This window comes from Gracilinanus agilis, chromosome 2 (genome assembly GCF_016433145.1).
Source record: "Gracilinanus agilis isolate LMUSP501 chromosome 2, AgileGrace, whole genome shotgun sequence".
Taxonomy (NCBI): domain Eukaryota; kingdom Metazoa; phylum Chordata; class Mammalia; order Didelphimorphia; family Didelphidae; genus Gracilinanus; species Gracilinanus agilis.
In genome coordinates, this window is record NC_058131.1 from 674577380 (window position 1) to 674599007 (window position 21628).

A 21628-nucleotide genomic window follows, 5' to 3' on the forward strand; every position below is an offset into this window, starting at 1 on the left:
GCCACGGCACCCCGAGCCCCCAGGCCAGCCCAGAGTCACCAGGCCGCCCTGAGCCTCCAGGCCAGCCCCAGCCACCAGGCCACCCCCAGCCACCAGGCCGCCCTGAGCCCCCGGACACCCCCAGCCACCAGGCCACCCCCAGCCACCAGGCCACCCCAGCCCCCAGGCCCCAGGATGGTCCACCATCCCAGGGAGCCTCTTGTTTCTGCTGCCCTGAACCTGCACCTTTCCGCTAGGGGTAAGAGAGAAAGCCAGGAGTCTAAGGACCGGGCCGAGGTGTGGCGGCCATGGGTACCACAGGGAGTTAAGCAAGGTCTGGGGCATGAACTAGGCCTGGGGTATGGGGTGTGGAGTAGGGTGTGGGGTGGGGTGTGGGGTGGGGTGTGGGACCCCCCTCGGATAAGACCCCCCCCAAAAGCAGCCAGAAGAAGTCAAGGCAAATTGGTGAATGCCCTTTAACACGTGCCTTCACGTCGTCGGGATCCCGACTCTTGTACCAGTTTTACGCACAGGATGGTTTGGAGCCAAAGGGACAAGGGCATGAGGGGAGAGCAAAAACGGGGCTTTTGTCTCCTCCCCGCCGGCTCCCCCTCTGATAGGCAGAAACGCCAGGGGTGGAGGGGGGGGGAATGTCTCCATCCAACCTGTGCAGGAGCTGAGCCCATCCCAGGAGCGGGCAAGCCCCAAGAGGCGCAGCCCGGGAAGGAGAGGGAAAACCAGGAGCGAAGGGGATCTCTGGTGGCCCAGTGGAGAGAGAAGTCCAGGCCAGCATCCCTCCGGTGGGATGGCAGGCCTGAGCCGGACCCCTCCATCCGGCCTCCTCCCACCAGGAGCAGCGCCTCCTACTAGCTAACCAGCGATGGGCCGTGGTCCTCCCCAGTGGGCCCCAGAGAAAGGAGGAGGAGGAGGGCCAAAGAAAACCTCCGTGCTCGGCCAAGGAAGAAGAAAGGCCCCCAGGGAGGCCAGACGGAGTGCCCCAGCCTCCCTGATGAGCAGCCACGAAATCACTAGAGGAGGGTGAAGGTGCCCCCAATAAAAGGCCTAGGAATGGATGAAAACAGGGACGAGATCATTAAAGAAGGAAACCCTTCCGTTGGGTTCAAATTAAAAGCAGCCCCGGGACGTGGAGGGGGTAAAAGGAGAGCCCCCTGCCCAGATGCCCCAGCGGCTCCTCTGGTGGAATGTGCACGGCTGCCCGGGCAGAGCGGCCTGCTCCCTCGCGAGATCAGCCCAGGCCGGAGCCTGGCAAGGCCAGCCGGGCCCATCAGTGGGGCTTGGGGGAGCCGTTCTTCGGGCTGCCCGGAGGCGTGTCGGTGATGTAGAGACTGTCCAAGAAGGCCTCTGTCAGTTCTGCCACCATCTTCCTGTCAGACACCGTCTGGGACATACCGTAGATGGCGCCCTGCGAAGCCAAGCAAGAAGAGATGCTACAGGGCCTTGCCTGGGCCTGGGCCGGCCCGGGAACCCAGAGAGAGAGCATCTGGGCAGGCAGCTCCCTGCTCCCGTGGCCAGGCGCAGCGTCCACTCGGGTCCTCCATCCCGCATGAGGCTCCCATCTGCCCCATCCCCCCGCCAGCCCCCAGAGGAGGAAGGGAAGGGGCTCATACCAGGCCGGTGGTCCTGGCCTTGGGGTTCTTCATGATCTGGGTGACGGACTCCCGGACATCCTTCAGAAACTGCATGGAAACCTTGGGGCGCGTGTGGAGCAGCGTGATGCAGATGTGGATGCTGCAAGCAAGGAGGAGACGTGCCTGAGCCCAGCCAGCCCAGGCCAGAGCACCCAGGCCAGCAAGGAGGAACATGGAGAGGAAGGAGAAGGTGTCGACTCACCCCCACCCCCTGGGGGCATCCTAGCCTTTCGTCTTAGAATCAGTACTGTGGATCAGCTCCAAGGCAGAAGGGGGTAAAAGCGGAGCCACATGATAAGTGACTTGCCCAGGGCCATGCAGCCAGGATGTGTCTCAGGTCAGATTTGGACCCAGGAGCTCCCTCCTCTAGGCCTGAGTTTCTATGCACTGAGCCCCCCAGCTGCCCCCAATTTTAAGTTTTAACATGTGTGTGCCTTGCACATATTGTAATGCAAGGATGCAACAGAGGCTTTTGCTCTTGCAAGAGTCAACTGTAAACTCGCTAGCAGTTAGAAGCCTTAGAATCTTGACACAAAAGGGAGTTGGAACCTGAGGCTTGAAGAGAGCGGAAGGTCCAACTGAGGCTCTGCTTTTGGCTCTTGGCTTTGCTTTGGCCTGTGCTTTTTGTCTCTGGTAATTTGAACCTAGATGATTTCTCTGGACCTTTCCCTGACCTTCTCCATATTATACCCCTATTATCTTACCTGATTTTCCCTTTGGGCTCTGGGAGGAAGAATGGTTTTGGTTTTGGTGATTAGACTTTGTGGGTTTTAGTTTTTTGTAGGCAAGTAGGACATCTTTGAATCAACCTATCCCTTATTTTATTGATCTAGTATATACTTTACTTTAAGGCAGCCAAATCTTTTGACTGGGAGAGCAGGCTCTCCCTTAGTCTAACCCTCTCTTGACCCTTCCCCCAGCTTCAGTTTCTCCCTAGCGGTTAATTCAAAACCCTAAACCCTTCTCTCCTTTCTGATCAACCCTAATATCAATAAACCTCCTTTGTTACCTACTCAAACCCTCTGGTGAATCATTGTGTTGAAAATTTAAGCAAGGGTTGAAGAGGGAAGGAATTATTTTCTCTTTATTTCTTGAGGAACTGCAGGCATCCATCTTAGCAGGAAGTCCTTACTGGAGACTTCCTGCAGCCATCAGTTTCACTGGCAGGGAGGAGGCTCCTCCCTCAAGGGACTTGAGAAACTAACAAGAGAAAGCCCTCAAGGCAGATTTAAAAACTTCTGACTGGCCCAACTCCTTTGTGTCCATAGGGATACTTTCCTGCCTTGAAGGGTTCAGCCTACTCCCCAGTTTCCTCTGTCTCTACCTTTCAGTGTCTAGCCTGTTTTAAGCTACCTCTCCTGAATACCCCACCTATTCCCTCACCATTCAATATACCACCTCATTCTTTCCTTCCCTACATTCAGCCATCCCCTTCATTCCTCCTCCTAATACCTACCTCCTCTTTTATCCTCTCCCTTTAACCAAAGATCAAGATTTTACCTATTTCCTTATAACAGTATGCATGTGCCCACACAGACATCCATCTACATACTTACACAGATACACGTATGCTACACACTCACACACAGGCACCTCTTCCACACGGCTGGAGTTTGGGGTGTGGCCCCCCCAGGATCTGGTAGATCAGTGTACAATGTTTTGGCCTTCCCTTTGTACCAGAAAAGAAGTCTGAACGTTTTTCTTTTCTGGAGTGTACATAGCACCTTCTCATAAAACGTGGGTTAAATATTTAGTCGTAGCTCCACGGAGCTACCGGTAGCATTTCTAGCCTTGGGCGAGTCGCTGGCTGGTATTTGTGTGCTTTTAGCACGTTTTTCTTTTTACTTATTTTTTTCATTGTGTACACAACATCTGCAGCTTCCACAAAACTCCCCCAAATCCCCATCCAGTTTCTTATGCCGGCCGCCGGGGGAAAGTCATACGGTGGAAGGGATGCCTGTCCACACACAAGTCTAGCTCAAGCACGTTTCCACCAGTCCAAGCTGTGGAGAGGCAGCCTTGAAGGTAGGTGTGGTGGCAGAAAAGGCCCTGGCCCTGGTGCCCCAATTGGGACGGGCCCACGGCACAGCAGACCCCACCCCCTCGGAGCCTCAGCCACCCAAACAAGGGAATGGCTGCCAGGCTCTCTCAGGACTCCCTGGGTTCCTCTGGTCCTGGACAGTGAGCCAACCTTTCCCCCACCCCTCTGGCCAATACATGTGCCCAGAGAGCCTACCAAGGCCCAAGGGACGACTCTCTGAGACCCCCCAATGAGACCCCCACAGTTTGCTGGCCACAGAGGCTGTGCTGGAGCCCTTGGAGGAGCAAAGGAAGCCAGACCAGCCGTGGACTTACCTCGATGGGAACTGCAAAATATTCAAGTTCCAACCCTTGGCAGTCATGAGATTAGAAAGACGAAAAATGTCAAAGTCACGAGAGCCGAGGGCGATGACGGACAACTGGGGGTTCCCAAAGACAAAGATGCCTTTGATTTTTTCCAGCCTTAAAAAAAGACAAAGAACAAAGATGCATGTATACCACAGGGGAATGGCTTGTCAGCTCCGGGAGGGGCGAGGGAAGAGGGCAGGAAAAATCATGAATCATGGAACCAGGGAAAAACATTCTAAATAAATGAATGAATTTCTTCTAAAAAAGAAAGAGAGAGAAGAGTTTGTTCACGTATGGCCCTTCTGTCCTAGGCTCTAAACAACGTCCCGCAGAGGGAACAACTCCATAAGACGGGTGGCTTCTTGGGCCAAGCTCTGCAGCCCATGTGGATGACTGCACTAGACAAGCCGCTCACAAACCCGGGGCTGCCAGGTGCCTCCTCCATACTCTTCTAGCAGGTGGGAGCAATGGCAGACCTTCCCATCGAATTCTGAACACGCAAAAGCCTCAGCCTGCGTCAGACGTCACGGGCAGTGAGGCCTAACGAGGATGGGGTTCTGAAGGGCTGCTCTCCCTGCAAGGCCTGGTGGCAGCAGCCTCTCTCCAAACATCTACCCGAATCTGCGGCTTGGGTTCTAGACTGACCCATGCCCTCCCTCACGGTGTGGCCTCAGGCAGTCTTGCTCTAGTTCCCTAGGCCTCTCTAGTTCACTTTCCTCAGTTATAAAATGTAGTTCTGACTACCCTATTTTACAGGAATTGCCTATGGAAAGATGGGGAAATAGGAGAGCAACTGAACATCTAGAGAAGGGAAACAGGAAAATTCCAAGGTGGAAGAGAATGAAGAAAGCATCTCAAATCACCAAAAGAAACCACATATGGTTTCCCAAGTCAGAAATAATGTCTTTGCTAGGAACGATGCTGATGATGATAGCCAGTGAGGACGGGGGCTAGAGATGGTATGAAATCCCAGCTCCACCGCTGGCCTCGCTGCCTGACGGGGTGCCGGGGGACAACCTGCGATCCACGCCAGTGAAGAATTCCTATGCTAGCAGTTCTCCCAACAACAAAAGCGCAGGGCTCTCACACACAGACATCATCATTTGCCTTGAAAGCACAATTCAAGGCTTACAGCTTTAAGGCGCTTTCCCTCACATGCCAATAAAGCAGGGAGTCCAAATGCCATCCTCAAATAACAGAAGAGAAAACTGAGTCAGCTCCTGCAGTGACTGCTCTTTTATAAACTGAGAAATAAACAAGCAGGCCCAGGAGAACAATTTCTACCCTAAATAACAGCCCCATGAAGAGCGCTCAGAAAGCACTAAGAACTATCATCAATGCAGAGATCATCCACGGTTCCAGGGAAGTGATGATGAAACACGTTCTCCACCTCCTGCCAGAGAGGTGATGGATGTATTCAGGGAGAAGGAAATAGATGTTCTCTGAACACAGCCAATGAGGGAATGTTTTTCGTGTCACTGTGTCTATTTGTTAGGTGGAATCTGCATTTCTTTTTATTTTTTCCCATTGGGGTAGAGTGTTCAAAGAAAAAAATCAACTTCATTAAAAAATAAAACTCTAATAAAACCAAACACAAGAGAAACTTGCTCAGGATCACACAAGTCAGAAGACCCCGTAGGATTCCTGGCTCTGCCACCCACTGACCAGGACGCCCCGGGGGGGTCTCAGTTTCCTCAAATGACAAATGAGAGGACTGGACTGGACCACGTCCGAAGTCCTTCCAGCTCTAAATCTGTGACGCTCTGAGACTAAGCCCGGTCCACTACCCGGCGCAGGCTTTATGTTGTCAAGCATCCCCACAAAGAAAAAAGCCACCATCTAAAGCTGGGTACATGGAAGGCACAGGAGGAGGAATTGGTGGGGTACGTCGAGGCTCCTTCTCTTGGGGCTCAGAGAAGGCTGAGGGACAGGCCTAACCACAAGGAGCTCCACCCCTCAGAGGGCTCCTTCCTACACCCCCCACCCCGCATCTCAGCCCTCCAGTTATCTCTAGAAGCTTCACTCAGATGGCTGGTGGTGGCCTACGAATAAAGCAGCAGCCTCAGCAGGCCCAAGAGGACTCCTCAGTCTGAAATGACAGCCCAGCCTCCCCCAGGGTCCCCCAGCCCACAGCTCCCCACCAAGGGAAGGAAGTAGAAAGCCCCAAGGGGACAGCCAGAGAGGAAGGGCAGAGAGCTGCAGGAAAGGCACAGGAGCCACGTACTCTGACTTGAGGAAGCGGGCGGTCCTGATGATGCTCTTGGTGGCCTCCACGTAGCCGCTGAGGCCCATGTGCATGAGGGTGGCCCAGCAGGCTGCGACAATGCCTCCGGGCCTCGAGCCCGACATGCTGGGAGACGCGTAGATGCCCCCCGGCCAGTCGGAGCTGACGAAGAACTGGTAGCGCCTGTATTCCTTGTTCTTGTACATCAGCACCGACGAGCCTTTGGGTGCGTAGCCGTACTGGAGGAGAGACAGCGGGGAGAACAGCGTGAGCACCGAGCCCCGAGGTGGGATCCCTGAGGTGGAAGCCCCAAGGCCCAAGGCGGGAGCCCCGAGGTGGGAGCCCTGAGGCAGCACACGCTGGCAGGCTCCACTCTTCACTGAACTCCCTTTCATTCCCCCAATCAAACACTCCATCTAATAACGACTTCAGGCATCTCATGTTGGCTTAACTGCAATTCACATGCAATCAGAATCCAGCCAGACAGAAACATGATTTTTCTTTGCTTAGTCTTTTTTGATTTCATCAACATGTAGTCAAAATAATAGGCTATAAGGTCAAAATGGAAAAAGCAAAGAGCCTGGGGTCAGAAGTCTTGTAGATGAATCCCTGCCACCTATCGTGTGAGGCCCTACTGTCCTCATTTGTGAAATGAAGGGGCTGGACTAAGCTCTTTCTAAGATTGATCCTAATTCTAAAAATTATGATAAATTCAGAGCAGTTAGGTGGCTCAATGGATAGAGCCAAGCCTGGAAATGGAAGGTCCTAGGATCAAATCTAGCCTCAAATGCTTTCCAGCTGTGTGACCCTGGGCAAGTCACTTAACCCCCACTGCCTAGCACTTACCACTCTTCTGCCTTGGAACCAATACACAGTCCCAATTCTAAGGCAGAAGGTAATAGATTTTTTAATATAACATTTAAATTGTGAGAAATTCCCATGGGAAAGTGTGGAGTTCAAATGCTGGGAGCAAAAGCTCATAGCTTGTTCCATGTATACCTTCTCTTCCTGCCAAGAAGTTTACTTTCTTGTTTAGTATTTCAGCTGTGAAGGAATATACTGATCTCAATCACTGGAGAAAGGGAAGTCACAGAGCAAAAAAATCCAATAATCACTTTTGTTTGGCTAAGAATCTATAAGATTTCCTTAGAGCAAATCCTCTTTCCTATTTTAATCCATTCTTTGAGCAGACCCTGACTGGGTGGTGGGGAAAGTCTATGGAAGCTTTCTAAGTGGTGAGAAAGCAATAGAGAAGGATAAAAAAAAAAACCATTGTTGAGCATTTACACACCAAAAACCCCCACTCCTCTGTACTCCATTTTAATTGACACTCTGAAAATGCAGCCCAAGCTATTGAAATACCAGCAAGACAAAAAAGGGAATTCCCACCTTTGGTCCCACTGAAATATGATGCCCAAGGGGTGGATCATGACATCCACCCAGTCGATTTCAAAGTACATTTCAAATGAGAGGAGGAGAGGACGGCCTCCCACTTCTGGCTACATCCACTTCTTTATACACTTCTATCCCCATAATCTCAATCATTTTCAGAGAAATAAAAAATAGCTTTTTTTTCCTCATAAAAAGCCTAGACACTCCTCCTATGACAGAATTCACGGATCATAAACATAGATCAAGATTCCTACAGTTAGAAAAATTTTCTTAATTAATCAATTAAATAAAATTTAAATAAACAAAAAAATTTTTAAAAGATTCCTACAGTAAAGGAGGCAAAGAAAAATCAGCAGAGTAATGGATTCTGATTGGCTACTTCTGGCCATTTCATTTAACCATGCCATGACCTGGACACATTGCCTTGGTGGGAGCTAAGAACCAAGTCAGATTTCCAGAACAGCTCAGAGCTGGGAAATATTGGCTAGAAGTATAGTAGCTCAAATTTGCTTCTTGTCATAGCAGATGACTATCTTAGCGGTCAACTTCTCTCTCCATGTTGTCTTACCTTATGCGTATCTGCTGAAATGCTGGTCACTCCATTTACCCGGAAATCAAACAGAAGATCTAGTGGGTATCCAGCTTTCTGCATGAAGACAATGAGGAAGCCCCCCAAACAGGCATCTACATGGAGAGGGACTTTATACCTGAGAGCCAGCTATACCGAGAGAACAAAGAACAGAGGAAATCATTACTGATGCTCTGAAAAACCCAATGATGGCACATAGCAGGAAAGGTGGACCTAACAAAGGTATTCTGTATTCATGTCTTATGCAAAAAGAAATGAAGATGGGAAATACCCCCAGGATCACTCCAGGGCTTCACACAAAGGCATAGTATTTTGTACAACAAAACCTTCCTTTTTATTACACCTCATTCATCCTTTAATTTTATTCATGTTTCCCATTCTTTGCCCAACTCCCTCTCCTTTGCTGTACAGCCATTTTTGTGACAGAATTTTCCCCATTATTCTTCTCCCTGCTCCTCCAATGTATTCCTCTTCCTCATCCTTTCCATTCTTCTTTTAATACCATCAAACATAACACAATTATTCCCAGGTCCTCTAATTAAACTCTATGACCTTTGATGATAGAATTTTTAAAATTAATTTGGTTCCCAGGTCTCTCCCTCCCCACACTAGAGAAGGTGTCATTTGAATATATATTTTCATGAATATATATTTATATATGGAGGTAGACATTCATACTTAATCTTTAAACAATACTCCTGTTGCTGTATTAATGTTCTCTCGGTTCTATTCATTTCACTCTTTATAATTTCATGTAGGTCTTCCCATGTTTTAAAAAAATTAACCTATTCATCACTTCTTACTGTGGAGGATAAAGTTCTGAGGGGCTACATGTATCCTTTGTTCATATAAGAATATAAATAGTTGGACCTTATTTAATCCCCTAGGATTGTTCATTTATGCTTATTTTATGCTTCTCTTGAGATTTATATGTCAAATTCTATTCTATTTTGGTCTTTTTACTGAGAATACTGGGAAATCCTCTATTTCATGAAAGATCCATTTTTTCCCCCTCCTGTGGAATTACACTGTTTTGTTAAGTAAGTCATTCTTGGTTGTAAGGCTAGTTCTTTTCCCTTCTGAAATATATTCTAATCTCTCCACTCCTTCATAGTGGTGGTTATTAAATCTTGTGTGATCCTAACACTGGCTCCTCATTGCTTGAATATTTTCTGTCTACTTATGGTATTTTTTTTTGGCCTAGGAACTCCAAATTTGAGGTATGATATATCTGAGAGTTTTAATTTTGGAGTATCTTTAAGAAAATGACTAGTGTATTCTTTCCATTTCTACTTTGTCCTCTGTTTCAGATAGTCTAATAATTCTTAAATTGGGTCTCTTTGCTCTGTTTTCCAGGTTAGTTGTTTTTGCTATAAAATATTCAAAATTTTCTTCTATTTTTTTGTTGTTTGAACTTGTTTTTAATTAATTAATTTTCAATATTTCTTGATTAGTCATTAGCTTCTATTTGCTTTATTACAATTTTCAAGGAGTTCTTTTTGGGAGTATGGTTTTGTACCTCTTTTTCCAAGCTGTTAATTCCCTTTCTATACCTTTTTTCCATAGCTCTCATTTCTATTCCCATTTTTTTCCTCTACCACTCTCATTTGGTTTCAAAAATTATTTTAAGCTCTTTTTTAAATTCTTCTGGGAATGCTGATTTGGACTTATGTTCAAGTTGCATTTTCTTTAAGGTTTTGTTTGTAATGGTTTTGGAATCATTGTCTTCAGGGTTGTATTTTGAGATTTCCTGTCTTCCTAGCAGTTCTTTATGGTAGAATTCTTTTAATGTTTCCTTGTTCTTCCAGCCTGCTTCTTGACTTTGGACTTTATCCAGTGCTGGTCTCTGTGTACTTCTCAGGAAAGCATCTGTCCCCTTCCTTCTTTCTGATGCTTTCACTGCTCGGGCTGGAAGCCTACAAGCCCCCTGTTGGTCTGAGAACCCTACCCTGATTACTCCACTGCCACTTCTGTTCTGGGCTGGGGCTAGACCCAAGTCCCTACTCTGCTCCAGGGATCAGAACCACCTGGCTTCTGCTTGCTTTAGAACTTGTTCCTTCCTCAGAATACAACCAGAGTTTGACACTCCTCTGTGGGTTCCTCTCCATGCAGGATCTGTGGCCTATGACTGGGCAGCAAGTGAGTTCCAGAGAGAAATGGTTTCTAACCAATTCAGTGATTTCTTTCTGCTTGGGCCTGGGCCCAGTCTTGGCTCTCTCTCAATCCTTGGACTCTGGAATGATCCTCTCATAGCACGTTCCTGGCCAGACCTTGTCCTGAGGATCGTTAAACCTGTCTGTCTTCCTAAAACACTCTGGGCTGGAAAAATACCTCTGTGGGACTTTCTTGGATTTCCTAATCAGAATTTGGTTTGTTGTGCTTTCCTTCTCTTTGTGGGAAGATTTGGAGCCAGGCTGTATTTCTTCCTGATACTCTACCCACTTCTGACATGCAAGTTGTTTAATTATTTAAATAAGCACCGGATGAGCAGGTCCCTAAAACAGGATTTGGGAGGAAAAGAGCAGCTTCAATCCAGCCTGGAAACAAAGGTCCTGACATCTTAGAGAGCTGGGGCTTCCTGTTTTTATGTGATGATGGTAGAATCTTACATCCATCTATAGCCATCAAACCCCTCCATCACCCATCCAAAGCACACGGCTAGGAAACTCCTCAGAACCCAGAGCCCTCTGATACTGGTCTGGCTGAACCCCACCACCAGTGCCTGCTGCTATCCACCATGACCAACCAAACAATGTTCACTTCTAGTCCTGTCACTCTTCTAACAGTCCCAATGAGTACCTTGGCCACTTCAGGAACGGGATCCATTACCCCATGGGGGAACTGAGGCGTGGAGCAGACGAGCATCGCAGTGTTACTGGAAATGGCTCTTCTCATGGCCTAGAGATTGAAAGAGAATGAAGGAGGATGAGAATACCAACAATGTGTCACTGTTTTCCTCATAGCCAAGAAGGGTCCAGAGCCACCAGGTCAACGTTCCGAGCTCCCGACTACAGCTCCCCTGCCTGGGAAGACTCTGCCAGAATACAAGCAGGAGGAGAAGATGGAGGTCTGGGTGACCACCTGTCTGTGGGTGAGAAAAGAAAGGAAACAAACCCTTCTGGCGGCTTTCAGCACCCTGAGGGGAAGACAAGCATCCACGTCTCAGGGCCTGGTGCTGCTGGGAACAGGAACCAACTCTCTGGACTCCTCATTATGAGTTCAGTCCATGAAGAGACTCTGATAATCCAGTGGCCACTGTTTTCAATATTCTAACTACTATTACGGAAGATTTTATTACAGTCTATTTGAAGAGAGAGAGGAAGGAGAAGGAAGAGACCTGAGATTTTGTTGGCAAGAAATCTCTTCTATAACCCAGATAGGAGAAGGGAACAAGTATTTATTAAGCACCTACCATGTGCCAGGTACTATGCAAATATTTTACAATTATTATTTCATTTGATCCTTACAACAACCTTGTGAAATAGGTACTATTATTGTTCCTGGTTTATAGGTGAGGAAACTAAGGCAGGCAATGATTAAGTCACTTGCCCAGGGTCCCACAGCTACAAAGAAGGTGAAGCTGAATTTGAACTCAGATCTTCCTAACTCCAAGCCCAATGCTCTATCTAATGAGCTGCCCTCCTCTTCGACTTATGGTTGACTAGAACACGGAGAGGTTGACTGACTTAACCAGGGTCACAAAGTCACTATGTACTAGAGGCAGAACTTGAACTCAGGTCCTTCCTGGCCTCTGGGCCAGTCTATCCCCTAAGACACACCACTTCTCATTGGAAAGTGACACTAGATAAAACAAGCCACATGGATGCAATCCCCACCTTCTTATAAGGCAAGATGGTAGACAAGAAGATGACAAGGAAACGTACCTTGACATCCACCTCCATATTCTTTTTCAGTGGGATCCTTATCAGCTGCATCCCAAAATAATGGGCTGCCTTCTCAAATGCAGCATGGGCACTGACAGGAGCCACACTGGAAGACAGAATCATAAATTCAGAACTGGCAGGGCCTTGCGGTCCGGGTCAGACCCCTCATTTACAGACGAAGCACCTCAGGCCCAGAAGGGTGGCTCCACAATTTGCCCAGAGCCATACAATGAATAAATGTCTAAAGCTGGATTTAAAACCCAGGTTTTCTTGACTCCAAGTCCAGAACTCTATCCACTCCATCAAAGGAGAAGGGAAAAGAATCAGGTCAACACAAGGCAAAGTTAGTACTGCTGTGTTAGCCAGCAGTACTAACAACCAACTTGAACAATTAGAAGTCAAGCTAATTTTTTTAGCCCCCCTTCCTCCTCATTCTGGAAATAACACGTTGGTGATGCTACTATAAGAAGTAGAAAGTACACCTGTCATAGGGTGATCCAAGAACATGAGTCTAATAAAGAAGTAAAATGAGAAATTAGAGTCTCCTTTTGCTTTAAAAAAAAAATCTCTCGCTGATACACTGTGGCACAATCAAATATAATGGACTTCTCTACTAGCAGCAAAGCAATGATCCAGGACAACTCTGAGGGACTTGTGAGAAAGAACGTTATCCACCTCCAAAGAGAGAACTGTGGGAGCAGAAACCCAGAAGAAAAACATACGATCAATCACATGTTTGATGGGGATATGATTGAGGATGTAGACTCTAAATGATCACCCTAATGCATATATTAGTAATATAGAAATAGGTCTTGATCAATGACACATGTAAAACCCAGTGGAACCATGTGTTTGCTATGGGAGGGGGTTGGGAGGAGGGGAGGGAAAGAACATGAATCATGGAACCATGGAAAAATATTCTAAATTAATTAAGTAAATAAATAAACTTAATTTTAAAAAGTCTCTCAATCAAATGGGATCAGTGTTTCAAACAGTATAAACAGAGAAAATTGAACAAGTTCTGGTCTTCTTTTTCAGACCTCTCTGAATTAACTCTTGGCATCCCCTATCCTACCTTAGAAACAATGATGAGTATCCCTCAATACAGGCCACCAAACTATGCTTCTTAAGCACCCAAGTCCAAAAGATGCATGTGTACCAATGAAGGGAGGAGTAGTTCCAGCTAACTCTCAAGCATCATCTAGGCGGTAAATCATATGGGATCCTAGCTTTTGGTCTCTAGTCCTGCAAAATACTGACACAGCCAGAAGATGCCCCATAAAATCAAAAGCCAAAAAAAGTCAGTCCACTGGGTGGCAGCAGGCCCAGGCTCTAAGGAAAGACCAGAGAACAAAAGAGATGGATTGTTCTAGAGTAAATGAGGGGCAACTTGTGGCTGGTATAGTCTGGGCTGAGGAAAAATGAGAAGGAAAAAGAGGTTTTCCTCAATTGGTTGGAAGCTTATAGCCCAACAGGAAGAATCAAAAACATTCCAAAGAACATACTTTGACATGTCACTTGTGAAACCCCAGGCCCTTACGAGTCTGAGGCAGGGGGCAGCTGGGTGGCTCAGTGGATGGAGATCCTCGGTTCCAATCTGGTCTCGGACACATCCTAGCTGTGTGACCCTGGGCAAGTCACTTAACCCCTATTGCCTAGCCCTGACCACTCTTCTGCCTTAGAACCAATACATGGTATTGATTCCAAGAGGGAAGGGAAGGCTTTAAAATAAAAAGAAAAGAGTCTAAAGCATAAGATGACAAGAAGTTCTCAAATTCCAAAGTAAATCAAGCATCAGGTCAGATGCCAGTGGGCCCGTTTGGTAGGAAGGCTCAAGGATGAGGAGGGTCCCAGCTGCCAGAAGAGACCAGCAGGTCCACTGGAGGGACTCTCATGCGGGCCCTCGAACCAGGGAGCGAATACGTACATTTCTGGAACTTTGATGCCCTTTTCATAAGCGAGGTCTCGATAGGCTTTGCAGGCCATCAGGATGCTCTCCGTCCCGCCCGACGTCACCTAAAAGGAAGCAGAGACATGAGCAGGGAGGGAGTGCACGGGATGCTCCAGCCCGGGGCGCTGTCGGGTTCTGGCGTGTCAGCCCAAGCGAACCTCCCTGGCTTTTATCGGCCCAAAGAAGGCGGAGGTGGGAGACGGCCAATCCACCAAATTCCAAGAGTTGGGTACGGCCTGGCTCGTGGCAGTCCTGGGCCGGGCTGTGGCCGAGGCTGGCCCTCCCGGAGCCTGCGGGCCCTGCTCTGTACAGACGGATGGACGGACGGACATGGATGGCGGGGGCCAGCCTCTCTTACCTATTTATGAACCACAAGGTCCCGGCTGAGTGCAGAAGAGCCGCCAGCCACGCGGAAATGTTCCATTTCAGATCAATATTGTAAGCAAAATCGCTCCCAGCCGCTGCTGCTGCAGGCGTTTCAGAAGGCCCGCTGGGCCGGGCGGCACCTCTGCAGAGAGCCCGCGCGGGGGTCGCCTCCAGCGTTCTCCGAGGCCCAGCCCGCGCCGCCCCCCGACCAGAGACAGCCCCAAGTGGGTGACCCGCTGGGGTGGCGTCCAGACCTCGGATGACCCGCTGAGGGGGCGGATCCCGTCTAAAGAGCCCCTGGTGAGGATGGCGCGTCACATGTGCCCGTGTGACACGCAGGACACACAGATGCATGTTCACACAAATACCCTCTTTCCTGTGCTGATGCTCAACACCCCCTGCGTGGCTTCGGTGAGACGGGCCGGGACACCGCGCAGAGGCTTCCTGAGGAGGCGGCCCTACGATACAAGCAGGCTGAGGCTGGGGCTCTTGGGAAGACCTCCTGAGAAAGGGAGTCCCTCAGCCAGGGAAGGCCTGGCGAATCCGGGAGTCTCGGCCCCCCCCCCCCCCCTGGCTCCAGTCCTCGCTGCTCGGACCAAAAGGAAAACAAGGTCCTGGCCAAAGGGGTCCGCGATACCCTCGGCTCTCGCCTCAGGGTGGGGAAGCGTCTGACCGGTCTGGGGGTCTCCCTGGCCCCCATCCCAGGCCCAGGATCATGTGCCCGCCTGGCCCTGGCTTGAGGGGCAGTGCAGGAGCGCCGAGGCAGGACGTGGCAGGACAGGGGAGGTGGGAGAGGGCAGGAAGGGACGAGGGGCGGCAGCACCGGAGGAGACCCAGGCGATGAGCGGCCCTGGGGGGCAGCCCGGCCGAGGCCCAGGGGGAGGAGGCAGAGCTGGGGCCTAGAGCCATGGAGTGCAGAGCCGGGAGGACCCCCCTTCCCCACCGAAGGACACCTGCCCCTGGGGCTACAGATCCGGAAGCGAGAGCTCCCCCAAAGCGCCGCCACGCTGACTTTTCGTTGCACCCCCGAGTCTCCCGCGGACATCTCTGCGGCTCGTCATGGTGAGCGTCACAAATAAGAGAACATGAACGGGACGACCATCTCCCGCGGCGAGCTATTTCCCATGAGAAGCCGGCCTTCCTGTCCACCTGAAGTCCGAACGAGAGGACCTCCGCCATCCCCAGGAAGCGTCGGCCTTTCGACGCCATGAGCCCGAGCTACGCCTCAGGAGTACAGTTTGGGGAGCCGACAGGAACGGGGCGACCGCAGGCGGGAGGAGACGGGGGGATGGGACGGTGGTGCAGGACAGGAAACCAAGAGTGAGGCGAGGTCTTGTCCCCCGAAGAAAAGGGACGACTGCGAGATGTTGGGAAGGGAAGGAGGCGGGAGGGAAGTGTCTGTCCACCCGCGAGGAGGCTGACCTTACAAACCAGGCGACATTCGTACAGGGGCAGAGGGTGAGACTCCGGAGCCTGGGGTCCGAGAGGCTGTGTGGGTTGGGGGTCGGCTCCGCAGAGATGACCCCCAAATCCCTGAGAGCAGATGGGATCACCCCGAGAGGGGAAGGAGAAAAGCCCAGCACAGACACTCTGGCTTAGGAGGGAGGAGCCAGCAAAGGAACCTGAGAAGGAATCCGATATTTAGGAAGCTGCTCCACATACAGGATGACAAGGACAAAAGGAAAGGATCCTCACCCAAAAACCTTACAGTCTCTCAGGAGAGAAAATGTGTCCATAGAGAACGAATACAAGGTAGCTGGAGAAGGGAGGACACCAGAAACTGGGGGAGCAAAGAAAGATTTATGCAGCAAGTGGGGCTTGAACTCAATCTTGAAGGGATGCCGGCATTCCAAAAAGTCAATGATGGAGAGAGAAGGAAAGAAGACCCAAGGCAGAAGCTCGGGCTATGCTCACCGTCAGAGGTGTGATGGGGGAGGGGAGCAAAGGAGCGTGAGAAGAAGGGAAGATGGAGAGAGGAAGGGAACAAGGAGAAAGCTGTGTCACAAATGAGCACAAGACCATCTGCTGAAAGAGAAAAAGGGGAAGTGACTGTAGTGACTCAACAAGAGAAGAAAGTTTGGAAGAAAAGGAATTCTATGGAATAGCAGAGCCCTGGAGAAGGGGAGTCCCTGTCCTTACTCCTCTCCCAAATATCACCTGCTATTTCCATCAGCCAGAGAGCAGCTGTCACCTCCTGAACTCTGTTCTGGCCTTCCTCCCTCTTCATGCTGACTGTGAATTAAGCAGAAATGGGCCACAGAGATTCATCTGAACAATCTAACCCTGAACACCCTGAATCAGGGATTACGACTTCTTGAGTGGCTCCGGTATGCCAAGCAGCGAGACAGTGCAGACTGGCTCCCCTTGAAGATACTGATAACGAATGGCACTGCCAAGAAAGTCCGACCCATGGAGGCAAGTTGGTGTGAAAGATGGGAAGGGCTGGAGGAGGAAGGCGCTCACTCTTCAGGTTTTGTCTAACTCACTCTACTGGTTTTGAAAACCAAGAAGCAGACACACAGAAGCTTTCTCCACTCTGGCTTTGTAAGAGATTGCACAACGGGGTGTGCTGTTAGGGTAAAGGTGGCCTTGTATGCTCGCTTGAAACCAATCCTCTCATTCCTACCTACCCTCCACAGCTACAAACCCGCAGAAAAAATAGAAACAAGTGTACAATTCCAGCTAACATCTACTCAATCCACTCTGCAGTGTTAGGAGGGAAGAGAGGCCCAACCAACAAAAACTGCCTGGCACATCTACAAAGTTATTACTAATGCTATTTTCTTCTGTTTATAAGGGAAAAAAAACCACTGGAACCAAAGGTCTCAAACATAAAATCTACACATCATCTCTTCTCTGGATCATATAACTGCAAAAGCTTAAAGAGTCTGTTATGTTTTGCTACCTAATCTGAAATATCTTTTCTTCTTGACTGATTCCTAATAGCATGATTTGTCCATGGCTGGCATGCTCCAGATACTGGCAAAGGAATTTAAGACAAGTATGTTCAGAAATTCCTACAAGTGGGTACAATTAGTTCTTAAGCTCATCAGACAGAAATCGCACAGCCGCCAGCTGAGAGAAAGGAATATTTTAAGCTACACTAATTCTACAAGTAAGGATAATATGTACATCAGCAATGGGCCCTATATTACTATCAGAGAAATCTAGCATTCCTAGAGACAAGAACCAACGATGATTGCTGGCCACCAGACACAATGCTACCTGAATTTCTAGTTTATTTCTTAGCATTGTAACACAAGAGAATTTCAAAAAATAAGTAGCTGTGGGGGCCAGCTGGGTAGCTCAGTGGATTGAGAGTCAGGCCTAGAGATAGGAGGTCCTAGGTTCAAATCTGACCTCAGACACTTCCCAGCTGTGTGATCCTGGGCAAGTCACTTGACCCCCATTGCCTACCCTTACCACTCTTCTGCCTTGGCGCCCATACACGGTATTGACTCCAAGATGGAAGGTAAGCATTAAAAAAAAAAATAAGTAGCTGTATTTATGAAAAATGGGAAATGAAAGAAAACATCACTGGTCAACAGTTCCTAAAACCACAGAATCAGAGACTTCAGCCAGAAGAGACTTGAGAAGTCTTTAGAAAATTAAACTAATTTCACCACAACCAGGAAACTAAGAGTATAGAAACCACTTCCTCCAGTAAATACTATTCCCTGACCCAGCAAAAATATGGCAACTAAGGGAAATTTGGATATTGAATTTAGAATATAAATTTAGAATTTATTGACTCCTCAAGAATTTTCTTGCCTCTAGGGACCATTTAAAAACTTTAAGGCATAGTCTAGAATTTAGAATATGAAATGAAGAAGATTTAGAATTTAGACTATAATTTTTAGAATATAAATTTAGAATACAAATTCTAGTTTTGAATATAAAATCATTCATAAAATGATCTGGAGAAGGAAGATCATGAGAAACTATCTGTATTAATAGCTCATAAAATGGTGAATCAGTAAAGAGGGGAACACATCTAGAAGAAAGCATGGTGAGTAACCCAGTGATCTTGAGCATATTTTTATGGATGAAATGAGGAGAACAGGAAATAAATGACAAATGAAAAATGTCTGTAAAGTTCACATAAGTTCTTTTCTCCAACAATGACAGTGGATCATATCATTAAATGAGGAAACAAAAATTGCACTCAAGGCAGGAAAGACAGTGAGGCCAGACCAAATGTACATAAAAAAGGGTTGTACTTAAGGCAAACGTTATGTGTGCACTGAAGGATCACTTCTCAAGACACGAGGCAGAGAAAAGATGAAAAGAGAAATTTCAAACTCTTGAGAAAAAATTATGGATATTATTTATTCTACTAGAATAAAGGGCAATTGAACCACATCAAAAACTACCAACCTACGTACTCTTCTCTATAAAATCCTTATGAAAATTATTTTCACTGTAAAAGGGGAATTCCTAATCAAAGTGTAAGAAAGAGGCAGACAGGCTTTCACCAACACTGTTCCCCAATAGACCTCCTCATCTTCATGTGGCACAGTTCACTCAAAGGTTCCAACAATATCAGGCCTTCCCTGTGTTATTTAACTATACAAACAGATTTGATTCTACAAAGCAAAACTCTTGTCCAAGTCAATCTTGATAGGCCTGACAAAATTATATAAGATTCTTTGGCAGGTGAATGAGTGAAAAAGCATGTGTTAAGTACTTACTGTACCAAGCACTGGAAACAAATACAAAAGCAAAGACCGATCCTGCCCTCAGTGAGCTAATGAGGGAGCAAACACAGAGAGGGGACCAGTGACCAGGAAAGGATACTGTGATCCAGAAAGTGAACATAATGATAAGGTGAAATGAAATAAAAGATGAAACAACCCTGATTATTAATATTAAGCAAGGCATCTTACAAAGAGATATGCCTGTTCATGGTCTTTGACACCATCAAGAAGGACATCCAGATTCCAAATGGAACAAGAACTCCATGCAGAGGTAAAGACACTAAAATCAAGATGTTCTTGTCTGTGAATAACATCATGCTAATTACCTGAAGATGGCAAAAAGGCCCTTAAATGAGATTCAAGAACACTCAAAAGTATAGGTCTAACTACCGACTCGGGGAAAAAACAAAAAGATAAAGAATGCCCATAGGTGAGGCCATGATACACTTAAGCTGGATGGACAACCCATAGAGGGCCCCATCCCTTGGGAAGCCGTGGAATGCTTTTAAGAGAACAAAAACTCAGATTTTGAGCACCAGTATTCTTCTGGCTGCCGATCTCAGCATGCCACAGTCTCCAAAAAATTAAAATGGCGAGTGACTCACAGAGCAATAATGGGATAATGGGCAGGAGAAGGCTGCAGAAAATCATTAAGATGTGTGGTGTGTGATCTTGGTTCTTAAGACATGGAAGAGTTATGAAGGACAAGGTGATGATGGGCTGCAATCTGTACCACTGAAGGTGAACACCCAGAGTTACTGAACAACCAAAGCTTTTATGCAACACAACCATGACTCAGCTCCGCACTATATGCCTTAAGTGACAATTTTCTACCCAATGGCTGTCAGACTTTATTCAAAACTCCTAAAACTTTTAAGTACCTTACCATGCTTGTCTCAGTTGCCCTAGCTGAACAAAAAACATTACTTTAATTTTCCCCTTGGCTGTGACTTAAAGTCCTTAAGTGATTCCTAGATTTAAGAAAACTCTTATGGAGTTAATAAGACAAATTACCATTTTTTCCCAAAAAAATATTATTTACCTACAAAGGCAGCTAGGTGGCTCAGTGTACAGAAGTCAAGAAGACCTGAATTCAAATACAGCCTAAGACACTAGCTGTATGATCCTAAGCAAGTTACTTAACCTCTGTCTGCCTCAGTTTCCTCCTGTAAAATGGGGATAATAATAGCATCTCCTTCCCAGGGCTGTAGAAAGGATCAGATGAGAGAATATTTGTAGAGTGAATAGCACAGGGCCTGGCACATAGATGGCACATAACCAAGGTCTGTTTGTTTCTTTCCTATAGCATGTGTGTTTATGTGTGTCTGTGAGTGTGTGTCATACTCTATCCCTTTATTACTGATTCTAAACACAGAACGGTCACAGTTTCAACCCTGCAAAGTGGAAAATTCTTGTTCCTATTTCTACAATCAAATCCTCTGAAAAATGCTTATATTTGCCTTCATTCCTGACAAAATCCATCATAGAGGTACACTTCTGACAGCTTTATGGATATTGTCTCTGCACTAAGACAGGGACTGCTCATCCCATCCAAACAAAACCGAGCCTGAAATGTTCTCCCATCTCCAATTCGCACATTTAGGCTTTAACAACAACAATATCAATAATAAAAGAGGCTGGAAAATTTAGCTCAATACAAGAAGCGTTAAGCACCTAATTCTGGCCTGGGCACATCCCCTGGCACTGGAGATACACTTAAGAAAAAGGCACCCCCTGCCCTCCAAGAACTTACAATCTAATGGCTCAAGACAACACACTAAAGGAAGCTGGAAAGTTGGGGCCTCAGGGGAGGGAGATGACCAGGGCAAGGATGCCCAGCTTGAAGCCAAATGGAGATGCAGACAGAAAGCAGAGGGAGTGCTGTAGAGGCCAGATCCAGCCCACCATGAAGGAAAGCTTTGGGAGATGCTGAGTGTATCCCCCATCCTGCCAATCAGAGGGGAGAGGGGGAAGCTGAAGGAGGGAGGAAGGAGTTTGAGTACCCAAAGCTGCCCTGAAGAGCCTATTGGGAAAAGACATTCGATCCCCCCAGGACTCCTCCCAAGACTGGAAAGCCCTAGATCCTGAGAGAGGATGATCTTTCCTAAGCCCACAGTGGAGGGAATAAGAGAGGAGAAAAGACTTTCTTTACCAAGAAGTCATGGTTTGGGGGCATCCTTATCTGGGCTCTGAAATTCATGTCAAGACCAAAATCAGGAGCAAATTCCTCATGAGAAAGCTTTTAACCCAGCATGTTTGTTCTCCTCCCCATTACAAGCCTATACATCATTTTTAAAATAATTCTGTGAAGAAAAGAATTCAAGTTCCAGGGCTATGAGGCAAAAAGATGAACCAGAAGGAACACAATCCAAGCCAACAAATACTTATTTCTTCAGTGCCTCCTCCTAGGGACAGGATACTGTGCTAGGAGCTAGAGATACCCCAAAAAAAATCCTGCCCTGGAGAAGCTTAGTCTGCCCTCCCTTCCCTTGCCCAACCTGAGGGCTCT

At 47.6% G+C, this 21628-nt stretch overlaps 1 protein-coding gene across 1 annotated transcript in view; it reads right to left on the reverse strand.

The window, feature by feature from the left end:
* Positions 1 to 206: 206 nt before the first annotated feature.
* The window catches only part of SGPL1 (sphingosine-1-phosphate lyase 1), an 87837-nt gene continuing 66415 nt past the window's right edge, over positions 207 to 21628 (reverse strand). The window contains exons 8-15 of the mRNA XM_044659096.1: positions 14033 to 14121; positions 12106 to 12211; positions 11021 to 11119; positions 8201 to 8350; positions 6241 to 6479; positions 3984 to 4130; positions 1608 to 1728; positions 207 to 1402 (exon numbers count right to left, since the gene is read on the reverse strand). Of these exons, the coding sequence (XP_044515031.1) occupies positions 1265 to 1402; positions 1608 to 1728; positions 3984 to 4130; positions 6241 to 6479; positions 8201 to 8350; positions 11021 to 11119; positions 12106 to 12211; positions 14033 to 14121 (1089 nt within the window). The 3' untranslated portion in view covers positions 207 to 1264. The remainder of the gene's footprint in view (positions 1403 to 1607; positions 1729 to 3983; positions 4131 to 6240; positions 6480 to 8200; positions 8351 to 11020; positions 11120 to 12105; positions 12212 to 14032; positions 14122 to 21628) is intronic.